Raw genomic sequence first — 25,907 nt, 5'->3', positions numbered from 1 at the left:
TACACACCAGATTTTTAAAACATAGTACCAAGGGAGAGGGCTGATACAAATAACTCAAACAATGGATTATATTGACCAGGTGTTAAAATATGTTGGATATAGAGCTCTCAAAATTAAAATAAACCATTCCATGAAGAAATCCTTTAATTAAAAAAGAATATATTATTTATCTTAAAGACCAATGTTGTTATTTTTAAAATCACTCTCTTCCATGGACATAGGGATGCTATATTGCTTTACTCCAGAGTAGCAGCTACGTACCACTCGCTCAATAGTAGGCTGAAACCAACTGCCATATACAAGCAACAATGACATTTTGTCTGAGCAAAAACCAGCAGCTAGAATAGGGATGGGTTTTGGTGTTGATTTCTTGCCTTTCCCAGGTGTTGCTATCTGAATTGTGCAGTTTGAAGTCAAAGGCTTTTTGCAGTACCTGGAAATGGAGGGGGAAATGAGATTAGAGAATCTGAAAAAACGTCTCACACTAACTCTCTGGAACTGACATCAAGTCATGAAATGTGACCCTCCTCTAGCCTCTATACTGCCATCAGGAATCACCTGGGTCTCTGGAACATGAGTGCTCCTTTCAAGATCTCACCTACCTCTACCCATGCTCAAAACCTCACCACCAAAATCAGCCTGGAGACCTACTTCCCCCTCTCTCTCATTTTCTCAGGCCCCACCAAGAACCCCAAACTGCCAAACATTTTCTCGCCACCCTGTACTTCAGGTTCTGTATGGTTCTGTCCATGCCCTGTTCCAGTCAGTCCCATCTCCAGTTTCTCCCAACCCCCAAAAGCCTCAACAAGCCTCTGGAATGTAGTTCCAGCAGCAAAATTATGTCCTCAATGGCTTCTCTAGGGGTTCTCTTCACATTCTTCCTCTACCGTGGCTTGTCCCTGCAGCACTCCCAACTTGTAGCTGTTTTCTCTCCCATACCCTTTGTGCCAGTGGCCTTGGACATGATGCAAGTGAGTTCCTTGTTCTTCACTAACACTTGAAAACAAAAGTCTATCCCTTTTTTGTCCCTAAAATCTTTTCAATTCTTGTCACCAGATACCAGCTACCGCTCCCTCTTGCCATCATCCAATGATCTCTGCCGCCATCCACATTTCTTAAAGATTTCAATGGCTTGAGGTCATTACTTCTAATATTACTCTAAATGAATTCCTTTCTTAGTGGTTTCCACACCCAGTGTCCAGGTTGATGGACACTTCTGACGCTCAGATCTGTCAACTCCTTTCTCAAACGAACATGCTCCTCACTATTTCAGCCACAAACTCCTCACACCCTACATATTTTATTGCCACTTATTCTCCACAAGTGTACATCCTGCATACTATTCCAGGTGTAAGCATCTCATGATCCCTATCTTTCCAACTTACTCCTCCTACCATCCTGACTCCACAATTATCTCTAGACCCAGGATTTGGGATCTCTGCTTTAGCCTTTCGCCCTCTATAGTCTATTCTCAACGAACGACTGTCTTAAAACTTAGGTCAAAGCTCATCGAATCCTCTGCTTGTAATCTTTCACTGGCTTGCCACTGCCCAGGGAATCCTCACTGTGGCCAGCCACCAAAGGCCCCACTTCTTCTGAGTCTCAATTATACATTCCAGGTACACACATCCTTCTATAAATAAAAGCTTCAAGAGTTACACACTAAAAGGTTAACAGTCACTGAGAGGAACAGAACTCAATGGAGGGAGACTCAGGTTTTAAAATCAAGTGTTTGGGCATCCTGGGTGTTTTGAAATGAGTATACACTTTTTTCATAATCTGTTTATATTTAAATAAATTCCTATACTGGTATTTTAAAAGAAGGGTGCCAACTGACAAGAGGTTAAAACCATTTTAAAGCTTAACAAACTGTGTGCAAAACTGAGTCTCAGACCATGTTTACAGTATAATGACAAGGTTTGGCAAGTTTTCTGAAAAGGGCAAAATAATAAAAATTTCAGGTTCTCCAGACCCCAAATGGTCTCCATTGAATGTGTCCTGCAAGCCAGTTTGCTCACTCCTGGTCTATGATTGCTACACAACCTAACAACAATCCTCCCCTCTGTCCATGAAAACAACAGCACTGGCAAGGGGAAGTAAAGCATGCTCAAAGATCAAGAAAACATCATCAAGGCTCACAAGTGAATCTCTCCAACTGAGCCACTTTCTTCTGAAATGTATCATTAGAATTATCCAACATTTACTAAGGATGCATCATAAAAAGCCACTCTCCTCATCACAAATATATAAATTTGACACCCAGCTTTAACTGGCAATGTATATAGTCATGTGGACAAAGAAAATTGTTTTCAAAATAATCTAGCTGAATAGTAATATGATGCAAAGAATAACCTGGTGGGAGTATGACCAAGTAACAAGTCAGGGAAAGAAACAAATTTCTTACTTGGAAAATTTCTTACTTACCCATTTAATATGTGTTCAAAAAGATGGACTTGACCATCTCTGCAAACAACAGCCAACTTGACAGGCTGAAAGAAAAATGTAACCAGCGTATTATAATGGATAACATACTCCAGTTCCCAATCTAACTTATGAAAACTCAGCTCTCCTTCCCACCCCATTATGTAACCAGAAAAAAATAAAATAAAATAAAAACAGCAATAATCCATTTAAAAATAATTACCTCTGTCAAAATAACCACTAGTGGTGGTGGTGTCAAGATTCTAGATAAATATTTAAGCCAAGAAGGTAACAATCAAGGAGAATGGGCCCTCGAAGTTAGATGAACAAAGTTACCACCAAGTGCAAAGGCTGACAACGTGGAGCTGACATGCCCTCATGCCGGGAATACAGAAAAAGCCATTTTGCATGTATGGCTAGGAAGGGGTGTTGTAAGCCCTCATCACCTCTCTTCCTCCATCCCGTCAATGTAAGTGGCCTAAGCTGTCTGGAGACGCCCCTATCCACCTAGAAAGGGGTGTTATAAGCCCTCACTGCCTCTCTCCCTCCGTCCACTATCAGTGAGTGGCCAAGGCTCCCTGCATGCTTCCACCTAACAGACTCTTGCTGTCAGCCTCTCTAAAGCTCATTTTTCAAAATTCTGGAACTTTATTCTTAAGGAAAGCTTAAATGAAAGTACTTTCAAAACACTGCTATCCCTACTCTAGTTACAAAGGTAATGAGAGAATTCAGGGAGTGGCCAATATATTGAGAGAAAATGAAATATATAAAACATTTTAAGACTAACTGCACAACTGTAATATATCAGTTAAAAACTAGAAAAAAGAGACTAACTTCCATTGTGAAAACAACTTTGACAATGTTTAAAACTCTTTACTGGTGTATTTAAAAATAAGAAATTTCAGAAAGGAGACATTTTATTAGAGAAAATTTCAGTCTTTCTGAGGTTTAGTGCTACATGGCAGTTGTCAGGGAAGGCCAGACACGGTGGCTCAGGCCTGTAATCCCAGCACGTTGGGAGGCCAAGGCAGGAAGATAGCTAGAGCCTAGAAGTTCGAGACCAGACTAGGAAATACAGTGAAACCCCATTTGCACAAAAAATACAATAAAAATTAGCAGGGTATGGTGGGCACACGCCTGTAGTCCCAGCATGAGACTGGGGTGGGATCACTTGAGCCCGGGGAGGTCAAGGCTACAGTAAGCCTTGATGGCACCACTACACTCCAGCCTGGGCAACAGGGTGAAACCCCATCTCGAAAAAAAAAAAGAAAAACAAAGTTTAGGGGAAGAGATCATTTCCCCGTCATCAAATTTTCTAGTTCTCCGTTCTGCAACTTCAACTGACAGGCATCCAAATCTAATCTCCAACTGTCTATAGAGAGGCTGGCAATTTTTGAAGATAAAATAAGCAGATTATTCTGCAATACCATAATCAGTTTTGTTTCGGAATGTTAATTCTAACTTATTGCTGTTAACTACAATCTTATATGAATGAAGTGCCGGAACTAGATCTTGGCTTCCTGATCCATCACTCCTAGTTTAATATGTTAAAATATTATTTAAAAGGCTGGGCACAGAGGCTTACACCTGTAAACCTGGCACTTTGGGAGGCCGAGGCAGGCCGATCACAAGGTCAAGAGATCAAGACCATCCTGGCCAACATGGTGAAACCCCGGTCTCTACTAAAAATACAAAAATTAGCTGGACATGGTGGAATGCGCCTGTAGTCCCAGCTACTCAGGAGGCTGAGGCAGGAGAACCACTTGAACCCGGGAGGCAGAGGTTACAGTGGGCTGAGATTGTGCCACTGCACTCCAGCCTGGCGACAAAGCAAGACTCCATCTCAAAAACAAAGCAAAACAAACAAAAAAAACCAGTTGTGCTCCCTCTTTTATTATTGATCATTTTAAATATAATGCCAACAGTATTCCAAGATAAACTCTGAATCAAACCTAAAATTAAATCTAAAAGTAGCAACAGAATTCACTCAGAAAAAGAGAAAGAAAAAACTCAGTCTTGCCCAGGCGCAATGGCTTACGCCTATAATCCCAGCACTTTGGGAGGCCAATGCGGGCAGAACACCTGAGGTCAGGAGTTCGAGACCAGCCTGGCCAACATGGTGAAACCCCATCTCTGCTAAAAATACAAAGATTAGCTGGGTGTGATGGTGTGTGCCTGTAGTACCAGCTACCCAGGAGGCTGAGGCAGGAGAATTGCTCGAACCTGGGAGGCACAGGTTGCCGTGAGCTGAGATCGCACCACTGCACTCCAGCCTGACCGACAGAGGGAGACTCTGTCTCAAAAACAAAAAAACAAACCAAAAACACCCCTCAGTCTATTCTCTACATAGACTAGTAGCAAGTTTTGCTACTCCAAGGAAAGTGATTTTTCTTCCATAAATTACTTGTATTTAGACTTAAAGAACCTACCTCTAAAAATCACACACACACAAATAAAGGTTTAAAACTTTTGGCCAGGCAGGGTGGCTTATGCCTGTAATCCTAGCACTTTGGGAGGCCAGGTGGGCAGATCACTTGAGGTCAGGAGTTAAGACCAGTCTGCCAAACATGGCAAAACCCCATCTCTACTAGAAAAATACAAAAATTAGCCAGGCGTGGTGGTATGCACCTATAGTCCCAGCTACTTGGGATACTGAGGCAGAAGGATCACTTGAACCTGAGAAGCAGAGGCTGCAGTGAGCTGAGATCGTACCAGTACACTCCAGCCTGGGTGACAGAGCAAGATTTTGTCTTAAAAAAATTACAGGCTTATACCTGTAATTCCAGCACTTTGGGGGGCCGAGACAGGCAGATCACTCAAGGCCAGGAATTCGAAACCAGCCTGGCCAACATGGCAAAACCCTGTCTCTACTAAAGTACACAAATTAGCCAGGCGTGGTAGTGCAGGCTGTAATTTCAGCTACTAGGGAGGCTGAGGCAAGAGAACTGCTTGAACCCGGGGGCGGAGATTGCAGTGAGCCAAGACCATGCCACTGCACTCCAGCCTGGGCGACAAAGAGAGACTCTGTCTCAAAAAAAAAAAAAAAGTTATAGGGGAAAATACCAAAATGTTTCTCATGAGTTCCCTATGATCAGAACGTCCAATCATCAGAATAGTGAGTGCACTGATCACACTGAATATGCACAAGTGTGTCCAACGACTTTATAATAACATTAAATCATTATTGTAATTAAGTGTAGGATTCCTACTAGTTTTCTTTTTTTTTTGAGATGGAGTCTTGCTCTGTTGCCCAGGTTGGAGTGCAGGGGTGCGATCTCGGCTCACTGCAAACGCCGCCTCCCGGGTTCACAGCATTCTCCTGCCTCAGCCTCCCAAGTAGCTGGGACTACAGGCATCTGCCACCACGTCCGGCTAATTTTTTGTATTTTTAGTAGAGACAGGGTTTCACCGTGTTAGCCAAGAAGGTCTCAATCGCCTGACCTCATGATTCGCCCACCTCGGCCTCCCAAAGTGCTGAGATTACAGGTGTGAGCCACTGCGCCTGGCCCCTACTAGTTTTCTTAAAGACAAAAATCTTTATAGGGAATCACTGATCTGATCATCAATGGCCCCCACTTCATATTAGAAAGCCAAGTTTATTAGCAACAGAAGCTGTATATATTCATTTATTTACTTATTTACTGAGACGGGGTCTCACTGTCACCTAGGCTGGAATGCAGTGGCAGGATCACAGCTCACTACAGCTTCAACCTCCCAGGCTCAAGCAATCTTCCCACCACAGCCTCCCAAGTATCTGGGACCACCGGTGCATGCCACCATGCCCAGGTAATTTTTTTATTTTTTGTAGAGACAGGGTCTCACTATGTTGCCCAGGCTGGTCATGAACTCCTGGGCTCAAGTTATCCACCACACCCAGCCAGAAACAACATTAAACCAAATTTTTTTTAGTTTTAAACCAATGCTTTTTCCCCAAAACACTTTTTCAAAGTATTAAAACATGATGAAAAATGTCTAAATCATCTCTAAATCCTAGAGGTTAATGCAAAATATGCATTTCAAAACTAAACTGAGTTAAAAGTGAAATATCCTTAACTTGCATTAAAAACATGAGATTCTGTGCAAATCAAAATCCTGCAAAGCTTTAGTCAAACAGAAACATCAAGTACTTGAGTGACAACAGGTTTAATCCTTTAATCATCGAATCCCTAATTTTTACATGAAAAATTCTTTTTTTATAGGCAGCAAACAAGAGGACATCATTCTTATAAAATATATACATATATAGGCTGGGTGCAGTGGCTCACACCTGTAATCCCAGCTCTTTGGGAGGCTGAGGCGGGTGGATCACCTGAGATAGGGAGTTCGAGACCAGCCTGACCAATATGGAGAAACCCCATCTCTACTAAAAAATACAAAATTAGCCGGGCATGGTGGCGCATGCCTGTAATCCCAGCTACTCGGGAGGCTGAGGCAGGAGAATCGCTTGAACCCGGGAGGTAGAGGTCGTGGTAAGCCATTGCACTCCAGCCTAGGCAACAAGAGCGAAACTCCATCTCAAAAAAATGTTTTAAAAAAGAGATTATTTATATGTATATATACATAAATACACACACACACACACACACACACACACACACCTTAGTTAGGATCTATCACCAACAATTTCATCTGATTAAAGAATAGTATATACATACTCCTAGCAACAAAATCCATCTCAACAACTTTTCTTAATTCACATAACGAGTTCCTGAATTTACTACCGTCCTGTACAAAATTTTCCCTTCCCCCATAAGAGATTATCACAGTGATTTAAGTTCCTTTGAACAGTCTAAATTTTGTTAGTTTGTTGTTACTCCCTCGGGTCCTCTCTCTTTTTCAAGTCATTAAATCATCAAAACCTTGACTGTAAAAATAACATCTGTGAAACCCAAAAACAAATTCTCAAAAATCGAGCCATTTACCTCTTCTTTGTTTTCTGACAAAGTTAAGTCAATATAGACAGGTTCATCGGTAACTGTAAATGACATCACTGCACTCTTTTCTTTGTTTTCTGATCGGACCTGCCTAGATAACAAAACCAGCAATTAGATCGCAAGACAGATTTAATTTTTTTTTTCTAAAAAGGCAAACACCTAAGGGGGCAGGGAGATCGGCACATGAGATTCCCAATAGCTTTGTCATCTTTTGAAAACTGGTAAAGTGACTAAAGATCAAAACAAGGGAAACATCCATATAACATGGTTGCTTGAGAAAAGAGAAAGCAATAATGCATTTGTAGCAGATTTAAACAAGAGTAACATTCTGTTCTTTTCTATTGATCTGTTTGTCTACCTTGATACTAACACCACACTATCATGATTAATGCCACTTGATAACAGGTCTTGAAATCAATCTTAGTCCTCCAATGTTTTTCTTCTTTTTCAAAATGATTTTGCCTATTGTCATTTGTACTTCCATTTGAATTTTAGAATCAGTTTGTCAATTTCTCAAACAAAAAAGCCTGCTAAGATTTTGAATGAGTCTGCATTGAATCTGTAGGTCAATTTGGGGAGAATTAACATGATAATGGTATTGAGTCAAGAGCACAGAAACAGACCTATATATACACACGTATACAATTGATTGTCACTATTCATGGATTCCTTATTTGCAAACTCATCTTTTGCAAAATTTTATTTGTAACCTCAAAATCACTGTGACAATTTTATGCTCCTTCAGTCATGTAGACTAGTGAAAAATCTGAGTTGCCTAACACATTCAACATCGTCAGCTAAGGTAGCTACCTTCTGCCTTCCCATTGCCGTTTTCATACTATCAACAAGTAGTTCAGCTAGTACCATGTTTTTTGCATTTCTGTGCTTTCTTGGAGATTTCACTATTTAAAATGGCCCCCAAGCATACTTCTGAAGTGTTCTATGGTGTTCCTAAGCACAAGAAGGCTGTGATGTGCCTTACAGTGAAAAAATGTGTTACATAAGCTTCACTCAGACATGAGTTGTAGTGCTCTGAATTCCAAGTTAATCAATCAAAAACATATGCATTAAATATCTTTAAATAGAAACAAACATAAAACAAGGTTTTATATATTAATGACAAAAATGTTACAAGTTGGCTATCTTTACAATATAAATAATATAAACAAAAAATAAATAGATGACAAAAATGTTATAACTGGAGGCTCACGGGAACCTAATCTTCTATTTCCCAAAGGAGTAATGTTATTGCCTAAATCAGTGTTCATGGGGACTTTATAGGTCTTAACAACTATAAATGAGAACTGATACAGGGATAAGAGTGTGGGTGCAGGGATGTGTGGGTGTGTGTAGATGTTCGGGGTTACAGGGGGAGGGGTATATGCAAAACCAAGTCAGCAGAGATAATCTTTTCAACAAATGATACTGGGATCCCTGGATATCCATAACGCAAAAACATGACTCTTAACATCATGAGCCATTAGAGAAAGCCAATTTAACAGCACAAAATACCACTTACCCACCTATTAGAATGGCTAAAAGTAAATGCTATACCAAGTGTTGATGAGGATGTGAAGGAATTCCCATTTTCATACACTGCTGGTAAAAATGCAAAATGATACAACCATTTTGAAAAAAAATCTGGTGATGTCTTGAAAAGTTAAATGTACACCTATCATATGATCCAGCCACTGCACTCCTAGGTATTTACCCAAAAGAAATGAAATCACATGTCCATATAAAGACTTGTACACAAAAAATGTCCATAGCAACTTTATTTGTAATGGCCCAAAACCTGTCAACAAGTCTGGAAACTGAGAGGTTACAAGAAGACATGAAGACACGCATTCAACATCTTGTTTGTGGTGAGAGTTTCACAATGTATATGTATGTTACAATTCATCAGTTTGTACATTCTGGTATGTACAGTTCATTACATGTCAACTATACTTCAATATAGCTGTTTTTAAAATTTAGGTACACATTTTTAAAAATAATATATAACAAACATGATTTACAAACATGACTCAAACCAGCTTCTTTGGAGTCCAGAAGAAAATTAAGAGTTGATTTGATGAATTCTAAATGTTTTCATGCAAAAATTCTGAGTAAGATGCACTCTAACATGAAGTCATTCATGTATGTTCAAAATCTCTGCCATCAGACCACTATACACAGTATCTTAACTAATCAATAGAAGATAGTACTGGGGTTGATCTTTTAATCTTCGCTCAGCAAGAAGCCTTTGCATGTTATGTCCTCACAGAAATGTGTCTTTCAAAGGAAATTATCAGGGAACTTTAGGCCTGCTCTACCTATCCCCACGCAAATTTACAGAGCTCGTTGGGCAGCTTTTCAATATGGTTTTTAATATTTTTCTTTTGTGTGTATGGTTAATTTTAAGTTTATTTCCTTTATACCAAGATACTATTCAGGTTCTTAAGATTAACATAAAGCAACTTTTATTTTATATTATGAAATTTTGTAGCTGGAGACTCCTACGTATGAGGCAGCCTAAGTGGTAAAACATTTGAGATTGTGCAACTCAGTAATGCCAGGGAATGCTGGTAGTAGATTTTAATTTTTTAGTATCACTAATTTCTTATGTAATTGTCAGACCCTCTAAAACTAAAAGAATTTATCTCCATTGGCTCTTCTCAAAAATCAAACACGAAACAGAAAACCATATCTGTTTAATTATAAGAGTCATAATTAGGAATTATGGCTTTGGCTGGTGGTTTTGAAGGTAAACAGAGGCCCACATTTTGACTTATGACCCCCACACAACTACCTTTTTAAGGAATACATATTGGATGAGTCCCACTTCTAATGAGTATTATCTTGTATAAATTCATAGTAATTCTACATGGTGAAGAGCATGCTCAATTAATTATTACTAAGATGAGAAAAGTAGAGATCTAAAAAGATCTCTAATCTCTACTTATTTTGTCTATGAACAGCAGGATTTTTTTTTTCAAGCCAACTTCACCATCAGATGCTGTAATAAAATCCAGGAAATTTCTAAAAAACTTTTTTGATGACTTCGTATCACCGATTTTTTTTTTTTTTTTTTTTGAGACCGAGTCTCTTTCTGTCGCTAGAGTGCAGTGGCGTGATCTCGGCTCACTGCAACCTCTACCTCCTGAGTTAAGCAATTCTCCTGCCTCAGCCTTCCGAGTAGCTGGGACTACAGGTGCGTGCCACCACGCCCAGCTAATTTTTGTATTTTTAGTACAGAGAGGGTTTCGCCATGTTGGCCAGGATGGTCTTGATCTCTTGACCTCGTGATCTGCCCGCCTCGTCCTCCCAATGTGCTGGGATGACAGGCGTGAGCCATGGCGCCCGGCCCGATTTTAACTTTTAAAAGTGGTTTCAAAGGGAACTAGTTAATAGCAGCTACTGCAAAAAGGGGTTACTGGAAATTCTCAGACAGCCAAGGAATTTGTATGCCCTCCATAAACAGACATTACTGCATTAACCCAGTGGTGCCACATATTTCAAAATTAAAGGTCTTTCTAAATTTTTTAAAAGTTATTTCTAAATTGCCCAACCACAAAACTATTCAGTCCACAAAACTATTCAGTCACTAAACAAGCACAGGAGGCTTTATTACATAATGCACTTAATTTTTTTCTCAGAAAGATCTGTTTTGTAGACAGGCTCAATTCTTTATTATGACTCAATGTAAATCCAGTATTAGATACAACAAAGTCCCACAGTCATAATTTACATTAACTACATAAGCTCTGACAGATTCTTTCAATGCTACCTCCCAAATCCAAAAGAACTACATACCAGACATTAAGCAACCGGTCATGTACTGCTCCAGATAAGAAATAAAGACCTGTAATTCCATCAAAGGGCTGGCTCTCGTTAGGAGGTCTGATGGTAGTGAACATCAGTGACGAAACTGGCGTTGCATGTCCTGTGAAATGCTAGAGAAAGTTAAATCCCAGTTAGGAGAGCAGATTCAAAGCAGGGACAAAAATTAATAGTATATATGTATCATAAACAAGCCATATGTGATACATATCTGAAAGGAGAGCTTCACAATGAAGTAACTATTAAATTCAATTCTAAGCAAATAAGGTTATTTGTGCTACAATACTCCCACTTCTTAAAAAAAATGCATCTGAAAATACTGAAAATTTAGATGTTCCTTCTAACTCCCATGACCCTACCACTCTGCACCTTTATTTCTTACATTCTTGAATTAAAGATTCACTTAATTCTATCCATTTTAAAAGGCGTACACTTGGGTGCTCAGACACAGCCAAGGAATTGTAGGTCCTCATTTTACTCTCAGTGAGTCGAAACCACAATATTAAGGCATCATCACAGCACCAAATGTTCAGTAATCCCTGAGTGAAAGCTTTTTCCTCCTCCAAAAATGTAATACTAAATCTCCGCAGTCAAATACAGTAGACTAAATGCTGAATGTAGGCTAGAAATCAAAATTACCATAATCATCACATAGTAAAAATTTTTTTATTAAGAAAATCTTTTTTGAGCTAGGCATGGTGGCAAGCGCCTATATTCCCAGCTGCTCAGGAGGCTGAGGTGGGATGATCGCTTGAGCCTGGGAGGTCAAGGCTGCAGTGAGCTGTGATGGCGTTACTGCACTCCAGCCTGGGCGACAGAGAGAGATCCTGTCTCAAAATCTATTTTGTTTTTTATAAGGTAACTTTTTCTTTTTTGTGGATACACAGGTGGTATATATATTTAAATTTCTTTTAAAATCTTGTTTCTTGAATATTGGTTCTATTCATTTTTCCAATACATTTGAAGTAGACATGTGTAGTCTTTTTAACATCAACAAATCAGATTAGGAGGCTAACTTTTGTCCACTAAACTATTTGATGTACCTGACAATGAAGAATCTGTATTCTTAAAATAATATTTTATGGCTCAAACTTCTGCCTTTCTCCATGTTTACTGTAATTTTTATGCTTACAAATAATTTGATTCACTCACTCTGTAGACTTCTTTGGTCTCCAAAACCCATAGTTTGATTGTTCGACCAGCTGAAAGCAACATCTTTCCATCTGGGCTGATACATAGGGAACTGACACTGCTATTGTCGCCTTTCCATTTGCTATATTGTGAAGAGAAACAAAAGCATCTCAATACATAAGAGAAAACTTTACTCAGAGTAGAAAATAACAAAAAAACAAACTGAGCAATCATTAAAAATATCACCTCAGGTCCTATGACAATTACATTCCCTAAAAGCTTGTGTCAGGTAACTAACCCTGGATATACCACTGTGATAAAACCTCACTGATTGGGTTCCTTAACACGGCACAATCTCCCTTTGTCAGGCATGCGATAAAGATTCTCAACATATCAGAAAATGGGTGAGTGAGAATGGCAAGAATGTAAAATGGGTAGTTATACACTCTGTGACCCAGGAGATGAACTTTGTGAATGTCCAGGAAAGTTCCATACTGGCTAGACCTCCCCAAGCCCATCCTAACCCTATCTCAACTCTCGCTTTCTCTGGAAGGCTGGCCTTTAATTAATTCCCTTAATAACACAAATGATTTCTCAAAAGCTGCAACCCAAAAAGGTTATTTCTACCCCAAATTCACACGAATACACCCCAGTCTGACAGGTAAAAATTAATTAGATACAAATGATTCCTTTTCATTACCTCAAATATGATTAGAAGCTCAAGTCTTTGCTGTTTGTTACTCATATTAATGCTGTCATAGGCAACAGGGAACTTGGCTATTCACTTATACAATCAAGAAGTAACAGCAGGGGCTGGGCATGGCGGCTCATGCCTGTAATCCCAGCACTTTGGGAGATCAAGGTGGGCAGATGGCCTGAGTCCAGGAGTTCGAGACCTCCAGCCTGGACAATATAGCGAGACCCTGACTCTACAAAAACTACAAAAATTAGCCAGGCATGCTGTAGTAGTCCCAGCTACCCAGGAAGCTGAGATGGTAGGATCGCTTGAGCCCGGGAGGCAGAGACTGCAATGAGCCGAGATCGCAACACTCCAGCCTGGGTGACAGACCAAGACTCTGTCTCCAAGAAAAAACAAGGAAGTAACAGTAGGAACCTTAATAACAAAAGAGGTTATTAAGTGGAAGAAAATGTATGGTTCTGCCAGTCAATACTGGAGTAAGTCAAATTAGTCATTGGAAAAACAAAATTAGATACCTACATTATGCCACACATGCAAAAAAAATTAATTTATTAAATTTAAAAGTATTTAAACAGGGTATGAAAATGTTTTTACAATCCTAGGGTTAGGAAAGGTCTTCCACAACAATTATAAACCAGAAATTATAAAGAAAAAAAGGCCTGATTTAATTACATAAAAACTTCTGTTCCACAAATAAGACATAAAATTAAAACGTAATTTTATGTGACCAGACACAGTGGCTCACATCTGTAAACCCAGCACTTTGGGAGCCGAAGGCAGGTGTATTACCTGAGGCCAGGAGTTCAAGACCAGCCTGGACAACATGGTGAAACCCTGTCTCTACTAAAAATACAAAAATTAGACACGGCTGGTGGCAAACACTTGCAATCCCAGGTACTCAGGAGGCTGAGACAGGAGGATCGCTTGAACCCCGGAGGCAGAGTTTACAGTGAGCTGAGATACCACCGCTGCACTCCACCTGGGTGACGGAGTGAGACCTTGTCTCAAAAATAATAATAATAATAATAATATATATGTAAAAAGCTAGAAAAAAGTATCAAAAATATATATTACAAAGGAGTAACATAATACACAAACAGCTTCTTCATATCAATAAGAAAAAAAACTCAAAATAAAAATTGACAAAGGATATAAACAGGCAAACAGGCAACTCATAGGAAAAATACAAATTGTTGATAAACACAAAACATTCGACCTCACTGATAATCAAAGAAATGCAGCTATAATGTACGAGAGAACTCTTCCTTTACCTTTACCAGCTTCTAAAATTTTTGCCAATTTATCATCGATTCCTACAGCTTCAATTCTCATTTACATTCAATATTCAACATATATTCACTATGTTGATACATACATAAGACACAATCGCCATCCTGCCTAGAGGAGGCTGATAAGCTTCCTGAAACTTCCCCACTCAGTATTGAAAATGCTAGTTAGGCTAATAATACCTTCTGTCTATCCTCCCCACACCCCAATCCCTCAGGAGCTTTGCAACTCAAAGCATAAATCAGCATCATCTGGGAACTTGTGAGAATTATGCCTTCTCAAGCTCTAACCTAGATACACCTACTAAATCAGATCTGTATGCACAAGTAAGATGTATGTACATTTAAGGCTTAAGAAGCACTAGATGAAAAAATTCCTCTCTGGGAAATGTAACTGGTTCCAGTGGAATGACCTACACATATTGATATTTGAAGCCTTCCCAATCACTCTATAAATGAAGCGCAACAATTGAAAAGTCACACACTCATAACTAAGCCTTCCAATCAGTATTTTTCCCCCCAAACAGGGTCTCACTCTGTTGCCCAGGCAGAGTGCAGTAGCAAGGTTAACAGCTCACTACAGCCTTGATCTCCTGAGCTCAAGCGACCCTCCTGCCCGAGCCTCTTAGGTGGTTGGGACTACAGGTACACACCACCACGCCTGGCTAAATTTTTTTCATTTTTGTAGAGAGGGGGTTCTCACTATGTTGCCCAGGACGGTCTCGAAACTCCTAAGCTCAAGCAATCCTTCCACCTCAGCCTTCCAAAGTCCTGAGATTTTAGGCATAAGCCACCACACCCAGCCACCAATCAGTTTTTTAATGCTTTATTTCCAAATAGCAACAGGCAGCCCAGGATCTCCAGTGATTTGAAAGATGCCTTAAACATAAAAGAGGCCAAATCAAACAAATCAAAACACACCCACAATAGAGAGGATGTAAGGAACAAAAGAAAATAATTCATGGTCAGGCATGGTAGCTCACACCTGTAATCTCAGCACTTTGGGAGGCCAAGGCAGGTGGATCACCTGAAGTCAGGAGTTCAAGACCAGACTGACCAACATGCTGAAACCTCGTCTCTACTAAAAATAAAAAATGAGCCAGGCATGGTGGCAGGTGCCTATAATCCCAGCTACTCGGGAGGCTGAGGCAGAATAATCACTTGAATCCGGGAGGCAGAGGTTGCAGTGAGCTGAGATCGCGCCATTGCACTCCAGCCTGGGCAACAAGAGCGAAACTCCATCTAAAGAAAAAAAAAAGAGAAAGGAAAACCTGAGGATAATCATCATTCAGCAGAACTTACAAGACAAAGAAGACTTCCAAGAAATGAATAAAACTGACTGAGTGATGTGTCTAGAAACAACTGAGAAGATTTATACCACTAAATAGAAAATGACCTAGTAACTAATAAAATGAAATTAAACCAAAGCAATTATAAACCCCAAGAAAAGCAAAATTTTGTACAAAAAATATTAAACATAGGAAAGTCTAAGGCTCAGCTGTAACAATATTTAACTAGTCCATAACGTAAACAAATACTGCTTATCAAACACTATGATACGACAATATTGAAAGAATTGAGAGGGGGAAAGAAGGTAAGAGCTAAATCCTCATCTTCTACAACAGAAAATCAATACATAGCGTCTAGAACAGAAAACAAAATCAAGTAACAGCAGCATAAGAATGCTAAGGATGAAGCTGGAAACATAATGAAATTATGAGACAACACAGTTTAGTGTATGAGAGGTCAGGCTCTTGTTTAACCTACTTCAAAACAGCAAAGTGGGGCTAGAGTCCACCTTACAGGCTTATGATTACGTACAATAAAGCACACAATGTGTTGAACGGCTCCTTGAACATTACTAGTCCCTATGTGAAGGACCTATCTTTGTGACCTCTCATCCAGAATACAGTAACACAGGCCCTATCCCAGACCTACTGGATCAGAATCTCTGCAAGCATTTCTAACAGGTTACTAACATAGAAATTACTACGTCTGCTACAAGTAAATGAAAATGAAGCACAAATATTCACTGAGCCATCAGGGAGATGATTTACTCACCTGCATCTCCAATCCCAAACCCCCACTTAAATTCTAAGCCTCTATCACCACCCTATCTGCTGGGTCTTATCTTTCACAAAGTGTTATTTCAAAGCCAACTTGTCTAAAAACCCCAAAACCATTTATCTCTTCTAACCATAATTTCTATCCTCTACCATGCATTACCCCCCAGTACGTCCTCCCTCTAAACTGGTTTACTTGCCTAGTTAGCAAAGTTGAAAACTAAACTCAGTATCCCTCCTCCACATCAACTCAATGATTGCGATCATTCCCATTTTAACTTCCCACACTTACCATCCTATAACCGGATTACAGTAACAATCTATCCGCCTTCTCTGACTTTAACTAGCTCCTTTCCCTAAATTGTACACATTGCTGACAGATTACTTTTTCCTAAAGCATTACTCTGAATACTATCCCACAGACACTGACCAGCAGTGTCTTTTTTTTTTTTTTTTTTTTTGAGATGGAGTCTTGCTGTGTCGCCCAGGCTGGAGTGCAGCGGCGCGATCTCGGCTCACTGCAACCTCCGCCTCCCGGGTTCACGCCATTCTCCTACCTCAGGCTCCTGAGTAGCTGGGACTGCAGATGCCCGCCACCATGCCCAGCTAATTTTGTCTTTTTAGTAGAGACGGGGTTTCACCGTGTTAGCCAGGATGGTTTTGATTTCCTGACCTCATGATCTGCCCGCCTCGGTCCCCCAAAGTGCTGGGATCACAGGCGTGAGCCACCAAGCCCACCCTTTTTTTTTTTGAGACAGCGTCTTGCTCTGTTACCCAGGCTGGAGTGCAGTGGCACAATCATGGTTCACTACAGACTCAACCTCCCAGGCTCAAGCAATCCTCCCACCTCAGACTCCATCGTATCTGGGGTCACAGGCCATGTATACCGCCACACCCAACTGGTTTGTTGTTTTTTTTTTTGTAAAGAGGTGGTTCTATGTTGTTCAGTCTTGTCTCAAGAAATCCTCCCACCTTGGCCTCCCAAAGTGCTGGGATTACAGGTGTGAGCCACTGCACTCGGCCAGTGGCTCTCTCTTGCATACCAGACAGAATCTAAAACCCCAACTATACCAGAACTCAAAAGAGCAGGATCTTCTCTGGCAGCTGCAGGACCATGGGCATCATTTTCCTCATGAGGGTCCTCAACTACACAGTAGGTGGAACTGTATTCAACAGCCCACATTTACTAAGCATCTCCTACGCAGCCAACCTCAGGATCAGGTGGTTGAACTATCATCAATTGTCTATGACCTTTATCTACGACACAAAGCCAGGCTCTTAGGATACTTTCACCCATACCATCTACCATCCATTATCCCCTAGTATGTCCCTCCTCTGAATTACTTTGCTCTGTGCCAAGTCAATCTTTTACATTTCTGTCTCCCTGCATTTGCTCTTGCCATCTCCCCAACTTCCGTTCTCCACCCTTGAAAGGATTATCCCATCCTCCTCTATCTAAATCTTACCTATCCTAGAAGGTTCAACTGAAATCCCTTCTCCTCCTCCAGGCCTTCCCATCACTACTGTACTCATCTGACAAACAGTCACATGCTACCTTGTGACATCTCTCATACAGTTGCTTTACTTTTGTACCATTTTTAGCTTTTACGTATTGTATGTATTTTAGTATTTTATGTATTAAAATCTTGCATGCTCAATTTGATTAAAGGTTCTTTGAAAATGGAACCTATAACCTTATTAATGTCTGCATTCCCCGTAAGTCCAGCATTTATCCACCTCTACTGCATCTCCTGATACCATGAATGTTACTCACCACTTTACTTTGCATGCCTGTACGTTCCATTCCACAATATGCTTATCATCTGAACAACTATATAAACAGCCACTGTCTTGATGCCACTGTATGCAGTTGACTCTGTTGTCATGTCCACCACTCTGTAGATTAAAAACAAAAATTTAAGGCTGGTCTCAAACTCCTGGGCTCAAGTGATCCTCCTTCCTCACCCTCCCAAGATGCTGGGATTACAGGCATAAGCCAGTGCTCCTGGCCCATACGTGGATATTTTAGATCGGTAGAACTAGATAGAGCCAATCGTGTATTTTTTTAAAAGGTTCCACTGGTGATCTGAGGCCAGTCACTGGCAGAGGATGTGAAAGGCAAATAGAGGCAACCACGTTAGAGATGCAGTTAATAATCTGTAGAGGTAGGAGTCAACTCTTTTTTTTTTTTTTTTGAGACGGAGTCTCGCTCTGTCCCCCAGGCTGGAGTGCAGTGGCGCCATCTCCACTCACTGCAAGCTCCGCCTCCCAGGTTCACGCCATTCTCCTGCCTCAGCCTCCTGAGTAGCTGGGACTACAGGCGCCCGCCACCGCACCCTGCTAATTTTTTGTATTTTTAGTAGAGACGGGGTTTCACCATGGTCTCGATCTCCTGACCTTGTGATCCGCCTGCCTCGGCCTCCCAAAGTGCTGGGATTACAGGCGTGAGCCACTGCACCCGGCTCTTTTTTTTAACTGACAAATAAAAATGAAGATATTTATGGTATACAAAAAAAAAAATTCAAGAAGAAAATAAAACTTGTCTTATATGTTATGATAATATGAACCCTAGAGTCATTACCAAATAATTAACTAAAATGTTAGGCCTTAACTAAAAGCTTTAACCTTTATCCATTTTAGTTTTCCAATATCAAAAATGAGATAAACAGTTCAGGTGTGGTGGGGCTCACACTTGTAATCCCAGCACTTTGGGAGGCTGAAGCAGGTGGATCACCTGAGGTCAGGAGTTCAAGACCAGCCTGACCAACATGGTGAAACTCCCGTCTCTACTAAAAAAAAAAAAACAAAATTAGCTGGGTGTGGTAGCGCATGCCTGTAATCCCAGCTACCTGAGAGGCTGAGGCAGGAGAATCACTTGAACCCGGGAGGCAGAGGTTGCAGTGAGCCAAGATCGCGCCATTGCCTCCAGCCTGGGTGACAACAGCGAAACTCCATATCCAAAAAAAAAAAAAAAAAAGAGATACACAGCTAGAACTCCAAAATGTTAACTTTCCTTCTCCTCTGTTTAAAAATAAATAAACTGGCCGGGCGTGGTGGCTCAAGCCTGTAATCCCAGCACTTTGGGAGGCGGATCATGAGGCGGATTTGGGAGGCGGGCAGATCATGAGGTCAGGAGATCGAGACCATCCTGGCTAACACGGTGAAACCCCGTCTCTACTAAAAAATACAAAAAACTAGCCGGGCGAGGTGGTGGGCGCCTGTAGTCCCAACTACTCGGGAGGCTGAGGCAGGAGAATGGCGTGAACCCGGGAGGCGGAGCTTGCAGTGAGCTGAGATCCGGCCACTGCACTCCAGCCTGGGTGACAGAGCGAGACTCCGTCTCAAAAAAAATAATAATAATAAAACAAATATATAAATAAACTACTTTCACACCCCAAGTCCACATTTAAGGTAAAAATCAAGTGTACTCAAAAATATTCTTTAAAAATCTCCTATAAAAAAAGTACCAAAGCTATGTCTCAAAACAAAAGTCACTGTTACTTCCAGTAAACACTAAATGCTTACTTGTACTATGGGGCCATAGCATAGAAACAATACTTACACATTTACAGCACAGCAAGATGCCCACTCACTAAGAGGCACGTAGGAATAGAAACTAACTGAGAAGAGCTCATTCATGTTTCTCATCTCACAAACATTCCAGGACTAACTCGCTTAGCAGAATGAGGTACTATATCACCCACACTGCAAGCATTTCATTCTTTCTACCTAAAGTCACATTTATCCATTATCCATTACCCCCTAGTATGCCTCTCCTCTAAATTAGTTTACTCTGTGCCAAGTCAATCTTTTACATTCCGGTCTCCCTGCATTCGCTCTTGCCATCTCCCCAACTTCCTTTCCCCTTGAAAGGATTCTCCACCCTTCTCTATCCAAATCTTACCTATCCCAGAAGGTCCAAATGAAAACCCTTCTCCTCCAGGCCTTCCCAAGACTGCTGTAACTCATCTGACAAATAGTCACATGCTACCTTGTGACATCTCTCCTACAGTTACTTTACTTTTATACCATTTTTAGCTTTATGTATTAAAATCTTGCAGGAATAAAGTAAATACATATACAATGAAACATCACTATGTACATAGCTAAGAATAAAAGTGATTACTCAAAATTACTAAAGCTGCTTCCAAATAACATTGTTACCACTTCAAAAGAAAAACATTTTAAAATGTTACATTCAGTTACTTTCCTTCCTATCAGCTGTGTACTCAAAGAACTAATTCTTATACACACGCAAATAACTAAAAGACATGAACATGAACAGATACGTTCCATAGAAAGAATTCAGTTAGAAAATATACCAAAGTATTCAACCTTGTTAGTAATCAAAGAAATACAAACCAAAACAAAGTGGCATTTTTAGTCTGTTCCTGTAGCAATGTGTTTAGCCTTATGATGCCCATGCTGGTGAGGTTACATAATACTACTGCCAGCGGCAGTGTCAACTAGCATACCCTTTTGGAAAGCAATTTAGCAATGTGTTCACTCACTTGTTCACTTACTCATTCAACAAATATTTACTAAATACCACTTACAAGCCGGACACTTTCAATATATTATTACATCTAAGTCTTCATAAAATCATGCAAGGTAGGTTGTTAATACCCACTTAAGGAATGGGTATTAAGTGGAATGAGAAGTTAAATTATTCACACATGAACACACAACGAGTAGGATTCAACCTCAGGACAGGCTAGCTCCAAAGCCTGGTCCCTTTCCACTTTACCATACCATCCCAGCACCCCTCACCCTGACCCTCTTGACTCCTTTTTGATAAATTCATCCCTGTCAAAGATGTATTTACAATCTTGTAAGGTACTGAAATGATATAAAAAGGAGTTCTAGGCTGGGTACAGAGGCTCATGCCTGTAACCCCAGCACTTTGGGAGGCCAAGGCAGGCAGATCACATGAGGCCAAGAGTTCGAGACCAGCACGGCCAACATGACAAAACCCCATCTCTACTAAAAACACAAAAATTAGCCGGCAGTGGTGGTACACGTCTGTAATCCCACCTACTCAGGAGGTTGAGGCATGAAAATCGCTTGAACCCAGGAGGCAGAAGTTGCAGTGAGCTGAGATCGCACCACTGTACTCTAGCCTGGGCGACAGAGTGAGACTCTGTCTTTAAAAAATAAGTCTTCTAAGCTCCAGCAGCCACAGCAGCTGAGCGGCTACCACACTGCACAAGATGCTAGGTACCTGCTGACCACAAAAAACCTATCAAATTAAAGGACAGCCTCCTACCTATAGTAGATGTACGAGCTCACCTGAGGACCACACTCAACTTGGAGTGGGGAAGAATATAGGGAAGGATGCCTTCTTGAGATGGATCTCTGAATGCTTTAAAATTCATTTATAGTTGAGTATTATTTTTGTAATATTCAATAAAAAAACAATACATTCCTAAATGCAAACTTAAAATCAGATTAAAATGTTCATCTACCAAATTATCTGTTTCTTTGTTGTCATGGTTGCTGTTTTAATGGGCTATTCAGTATGAATAATGATACTGCTGAGATAAAGTACTTATCTCCTATCACTGATATTGAGCATAAATTAGTAAAAATTATTCCAGAAAGTATTTTTATACTACATATATAGCATCCCTTTGGCTCACTAATTTTCGGTTAGTAATTCTGTGAATCCATGTAAGAAAAAAAAAATTCATTGTTTTACAACAATTTAAAAATTTGGAAACCCCTAAATGGTCAACAAGTTAAGTAACATAATGGACTATTCCACTTAATGGGATTTTAGGCTGGCATTAAAAATCTCTACAACCAGTTCTTGACAAATATAAAAGATAGTTATGTTGTAACCTAATGAAAAAAATCAGGATACAAACTATATGAACAGATGGCCAACCATATTTTTTTTAATGTATGTATAAAGCAAAGAAATACACAAATTATTAAGAAGATCTCTCAGTGAGAGACTTAGGTATAAATTTTTTTCCTTTTCAACTTTATGTAGTTAAAAATTTTCTATAGATAAATGTTACTTAAAACAAAAAACTTAAAACACTCCTATATACAGAAGTCCAGCGAACAAAAACACACTGCAATAGATATTGTCTGAACCAACTAGGCCAGTTCAGTTACTGTCTTCCAATGCCAAACCCGCCCTTTATATTCTGCTGTGATGCTGGGACTCAACAAACCTGATTTCTGATTTCCCAGCTGGATCCATAGGCTCTGCCAATAGGAACTGCTAGAGGGAGACAAGGATGGAGACAAAAGGGACTTGTCCTTCCTGTCTCTTTATTTGCATCACCCCAACAGTGGTAATGCCCAACAGCAGCAGCTGAACCCAATATGCAATTTTTCCAACCCTAGGAGAACCAGTCTCATCACCTCCGTCAGAGACACTAGCACCAGGCACCTGGAGCCTCCTTCTCAGTTTGAGGTCTGGATCCCATGCCCGTGGGGCCACTCCTCAAGAGACAGCAACAGCAGCACAACACCTGCCCCTAAAAGATCTCAGTGTCAGCAGTAACTCCAACTGCCTCCTTTATTCCCCTAGGTCAAGAGTTGGGGAGCTGCTTCCCACAGTTGCTATCTATGATTCCTTAGAGTTCCTGTAACCCTTCCTTATTTTAAACCTAGTCAAGAAGTCTTCATCCTCTGACCCATAATTAAGGACTGCTGTTAACTATTACAGCTTTTATCAAATATTACTATTCAGCTACTTAAACTGTCTCCACAGCACAGATCCATCACATACCTTGAAGTGTTTTTTAATAATCTCTAATAATCAGCTTCCCTGTCACATCACTTTTAAATAAAATATATACACACTTACTATTAATTTACTGTGTAATTCTCCTTTTACTGTGCTGTATAATAAAATGCTACCAACTGCTGTGCCAAGAGCCAATAAGTCAGTCTGGTTACTCGTTCCTACAGCTTCTGATTTCCTTTTTTTCCTCTGGGGACTTTCCTGGAAAACAAGAAAAACAATGTTTTTATTTAGTATTTCAAACACTAAAACATCATTAATGAACAAATACAAATGCCCACCAGCCAACAAAAGACATTTTAAAAAGCAGGAAGAGAGAAGCTACTGGGTGATTTACTTCTCACTACTTTAAAAAGAAATCCCTCCAATGGGAAGAGAAATTCATAATTCTCTGTCCCCCGTCTCCCACCCCTACGGAAAAAAGACAGCAAATAGGAAAACCTGGTGTGTTCTTGGTACTCTCCTAACAGGTCCAAGAAGCCTCAATGGTGCTTCCACGTCTCAGAAACAGACCACCCCTCCTGACAGGTCCAATCCAAGCGAAGCCTTCACTCCCCAACCAAAGAGATTCATACCCAAAACTCTCTGAATCTGTAAGTCCATACCTCAGCAGCCAACTCTCCTTTTCCCCTCCTAATTTTTCCACAAATTCTAGCTTAGTTGTCGAGAAAAGGGACTCAAAAGTTTTTACCTTTATAAACATGCATTAACTTCAATTTGAGTCAACAAATAGCTTTAACTAGCAGGGCAGCTCAGAGCACACACAAAAGAGGTTGCCCCAGTGACTGGTCAAGGGCTGGCTCAGTGATTCAATGACTTCAGAGACACAAGTCTCACTCAAGTGGCAAATGCCACAAGACTTCTTTTATTTCAAAAGTGATGCTAACAGCTCATGTCTACCCAACAAAAAGACAATGACTCTAACTTAAAAGCACTACATCAGTTTATAATGCTGAATATTTATTATGATTTCAGAAGTTCTCTTCCGTGTTTTTTTAAATTACAGCTCACCAGCCTATATGTTTTTAGCATAAAGTTCTGAGAAATCCATTCTTTCACTGTAAAACAAGCCAATGCCATAGAAAAGAGAACATCTTCTTCTTAATAGTGTAGGATCTTAGCTCTACAGCACGCATGGGCACGCACACAGCCCAAGACACGTAAAAATCTGTCTTAATTCAAAAACAACCAATGACAACCACAACGTTACTAGTGCATAAAGAGTATCAGTGAACAGAGTTAAAAAGCACTTCCCAGCCGGGCACGGTGGCTCATGTCTGTAATCCCAGCACTTTGGAAGGCCGAGGCGAGCAGATCATGAGGTCAGGAGATGGAGACCATCCTGGCTAACACGGTGAAACCCTGTCTCTACTAAAAATACAAAAAATTAGCTGGGCGTGGTGGCAGGCGCCTGTAGTCCCAGCTACTCGGGAGGCTGAGGCAGGAGAATGGCATGAACCCAGGAGGCGGAGCTTGCAGTGAGCCAAGATTGCACCACTGCACTCCAGCCTGGGAGACAGAGCAACACTCGGTCTCAAAAAAAATAAAAATAAAAATAAAAATAAAAAGCAGCCGGGCGCGGTGGCTCACGCCTGTAATCCCAGCACTTTGGGAGGCCGAGGCGGGCGGATCACAAGGTCAGGAGATCGAGACCACGGTGAAACCCCGTCTCTACTAAAAAAAAAAAATACAAAAAATTAGCCGGGCGCGGTTGTGGGCGCCTGTAGTCCCAGCTACTCGGGAGGCTGAGGCAGGAGAATGGCGTGAACCCAGGAGGCGGAGCTTGCAGTGAGCCGAGATCGCGCCACTGCACTCCAGCCTGGGCTAGGCGACAGAGCAAGACTCCGTCTCAAAAAAAAATAAATAAATAAAAATAAAAAGCACTTCCCATTTTTTTCTTTTAGTTATCCTAGAGGGATGTTACATTTAAAGAATTTGACTCATTGGACACACTTAGATTAACAAAATGCAGTCTAACAAAAATAGATAACCTTCTACTTACAGGAAAAATAATATATATCTTGCAAGTCCTTAGAAATGTATTAATAAACACAAAAGAGAAGTTACAATTAAAAGCCAAAGAACAAGAAGTCTGATGGTCTCATTTAATTTGTTGAAACATTGAAACCTCAGCTTTAGCAGTGTTCTAGGTACCGGCTTCAGTTACATGAATTTCTAAAACTACCTTTCAATGATTTCAGGGGCAAATATAATTTCTGTATAAGGTTATAAATACAAACACCTATTTCAGGCAAGGAAAGTGGGTGGAAGTACATCAACCTAGTACCATCTCAGCAGGAAAAGATTCATCTTTTTTAAAAGACTTCAAGAAGGCTGAGCACGGTGGCTCACTCCTTTGGGAGGCTGAGGCAAGTGGATCACGAAGTCAGGAGTTCAAGACCAGCCTGGCCAAAATGGTGAAACCCCGTCTCTACTAAAAATACTAAAAAAATTAGCTGGGAGTGGCGGTGGGCGCCAGTAATCCCAGCTACTTGGGAGGCAGAGAATTGCTTGAACCCGGGAGGCAGAGGTTGCAGTGAGCCAAGATCCTTACACTGCACTCCAGCCTGAGCAACAAGAGACTCTATCTCAAACAAAACAAAACAAAAAAGATTCCAGGAAATCTTTCTTCTACTCTTGGTTTTTCCAAATCAAAACTATCTAAATGGAAGTTTCTCAATGTGTGAAACAAAGATAAGCCCAAATATGCATATGCTTTATAGACAATTTGAATTTCCATTAAAAAGCACAAAAAAATTTTAGAAATTTACATAGCCTATGTCAAACATA

At 40.5% G+C, this 25,907-nt stretch overlaps 1 protein-coding gene and 1 non-coding gene across 2 annotated transcripts in view; both read right to left on the bottom strand.

Moving 5' to 3' along the window:
- The window catches only part of LOC105479725 (WD repeat domain 43), a 55,745-nt gene that overhangs the window by 24,621 nt on the left and 5,217 nt on the right, over positions 1-25,907 (bottom strand). Inside the window, exons 2-8 of the mRNA XM_011737886.2 lie at positions 23,181-23,318; positions 18,132-18,253; positions 12,330-12,450; positions 11,151-11,290; positions 7,344-7,446; positions 2,425-2,489; positions 262-433 (exon numbers count right to left, since the gene is read on the bottom strand). Of these exons, the coding sequence (XP_011736188.1) occupies positions 262-433; positions 2,425-2,489; positions 7,344-7,446; positions 11,151-11,290; positions 12,330-12,450; positions 18,132-18,253; positions 23,181-23,318 (861 nt within the window). The remainder of the gene's footprint in view (positions 1-261; positions 434-2,424; positions 2,490-7,343; positions 7,447-11,150; positions 11,291-12,329; positions 12,451-18,131; positions 18,254-23,180; positions 23,319-25,907) is intronic.
- Positions 11,615-11,699, bottom strand: LOC112426368 (small nucleolar RNA SNORD53/SNORD92). The gene has a single exon (XR_003017655.1). It is a non-coding gene; the product is annotated as a small nucleolar RNA SNORD53/SNORD92 (small nucleolar RNA).

The sequence above is a fragment of the Macaca nemestrina genome, chromosome 13, assembly GCF_043159975.1.
Source record: "Macaca nemestrina isolate mMacNem1 chromosome 13, mMacNem.hap1, whole genome shotgun sequence".
In the NCBI taxonomy this organism is placed as follows: Eukaryota; Metazoa; Chordata; class Mammalia; order Primates; family Cercopithecidae; genus Macaca; species Macaca nemestrina.
The sequence above is the reverse complement of the archived record's forward strand: the minus strand, read 5'-3'. Positions and strand labels throughout refer to the sequence as shown.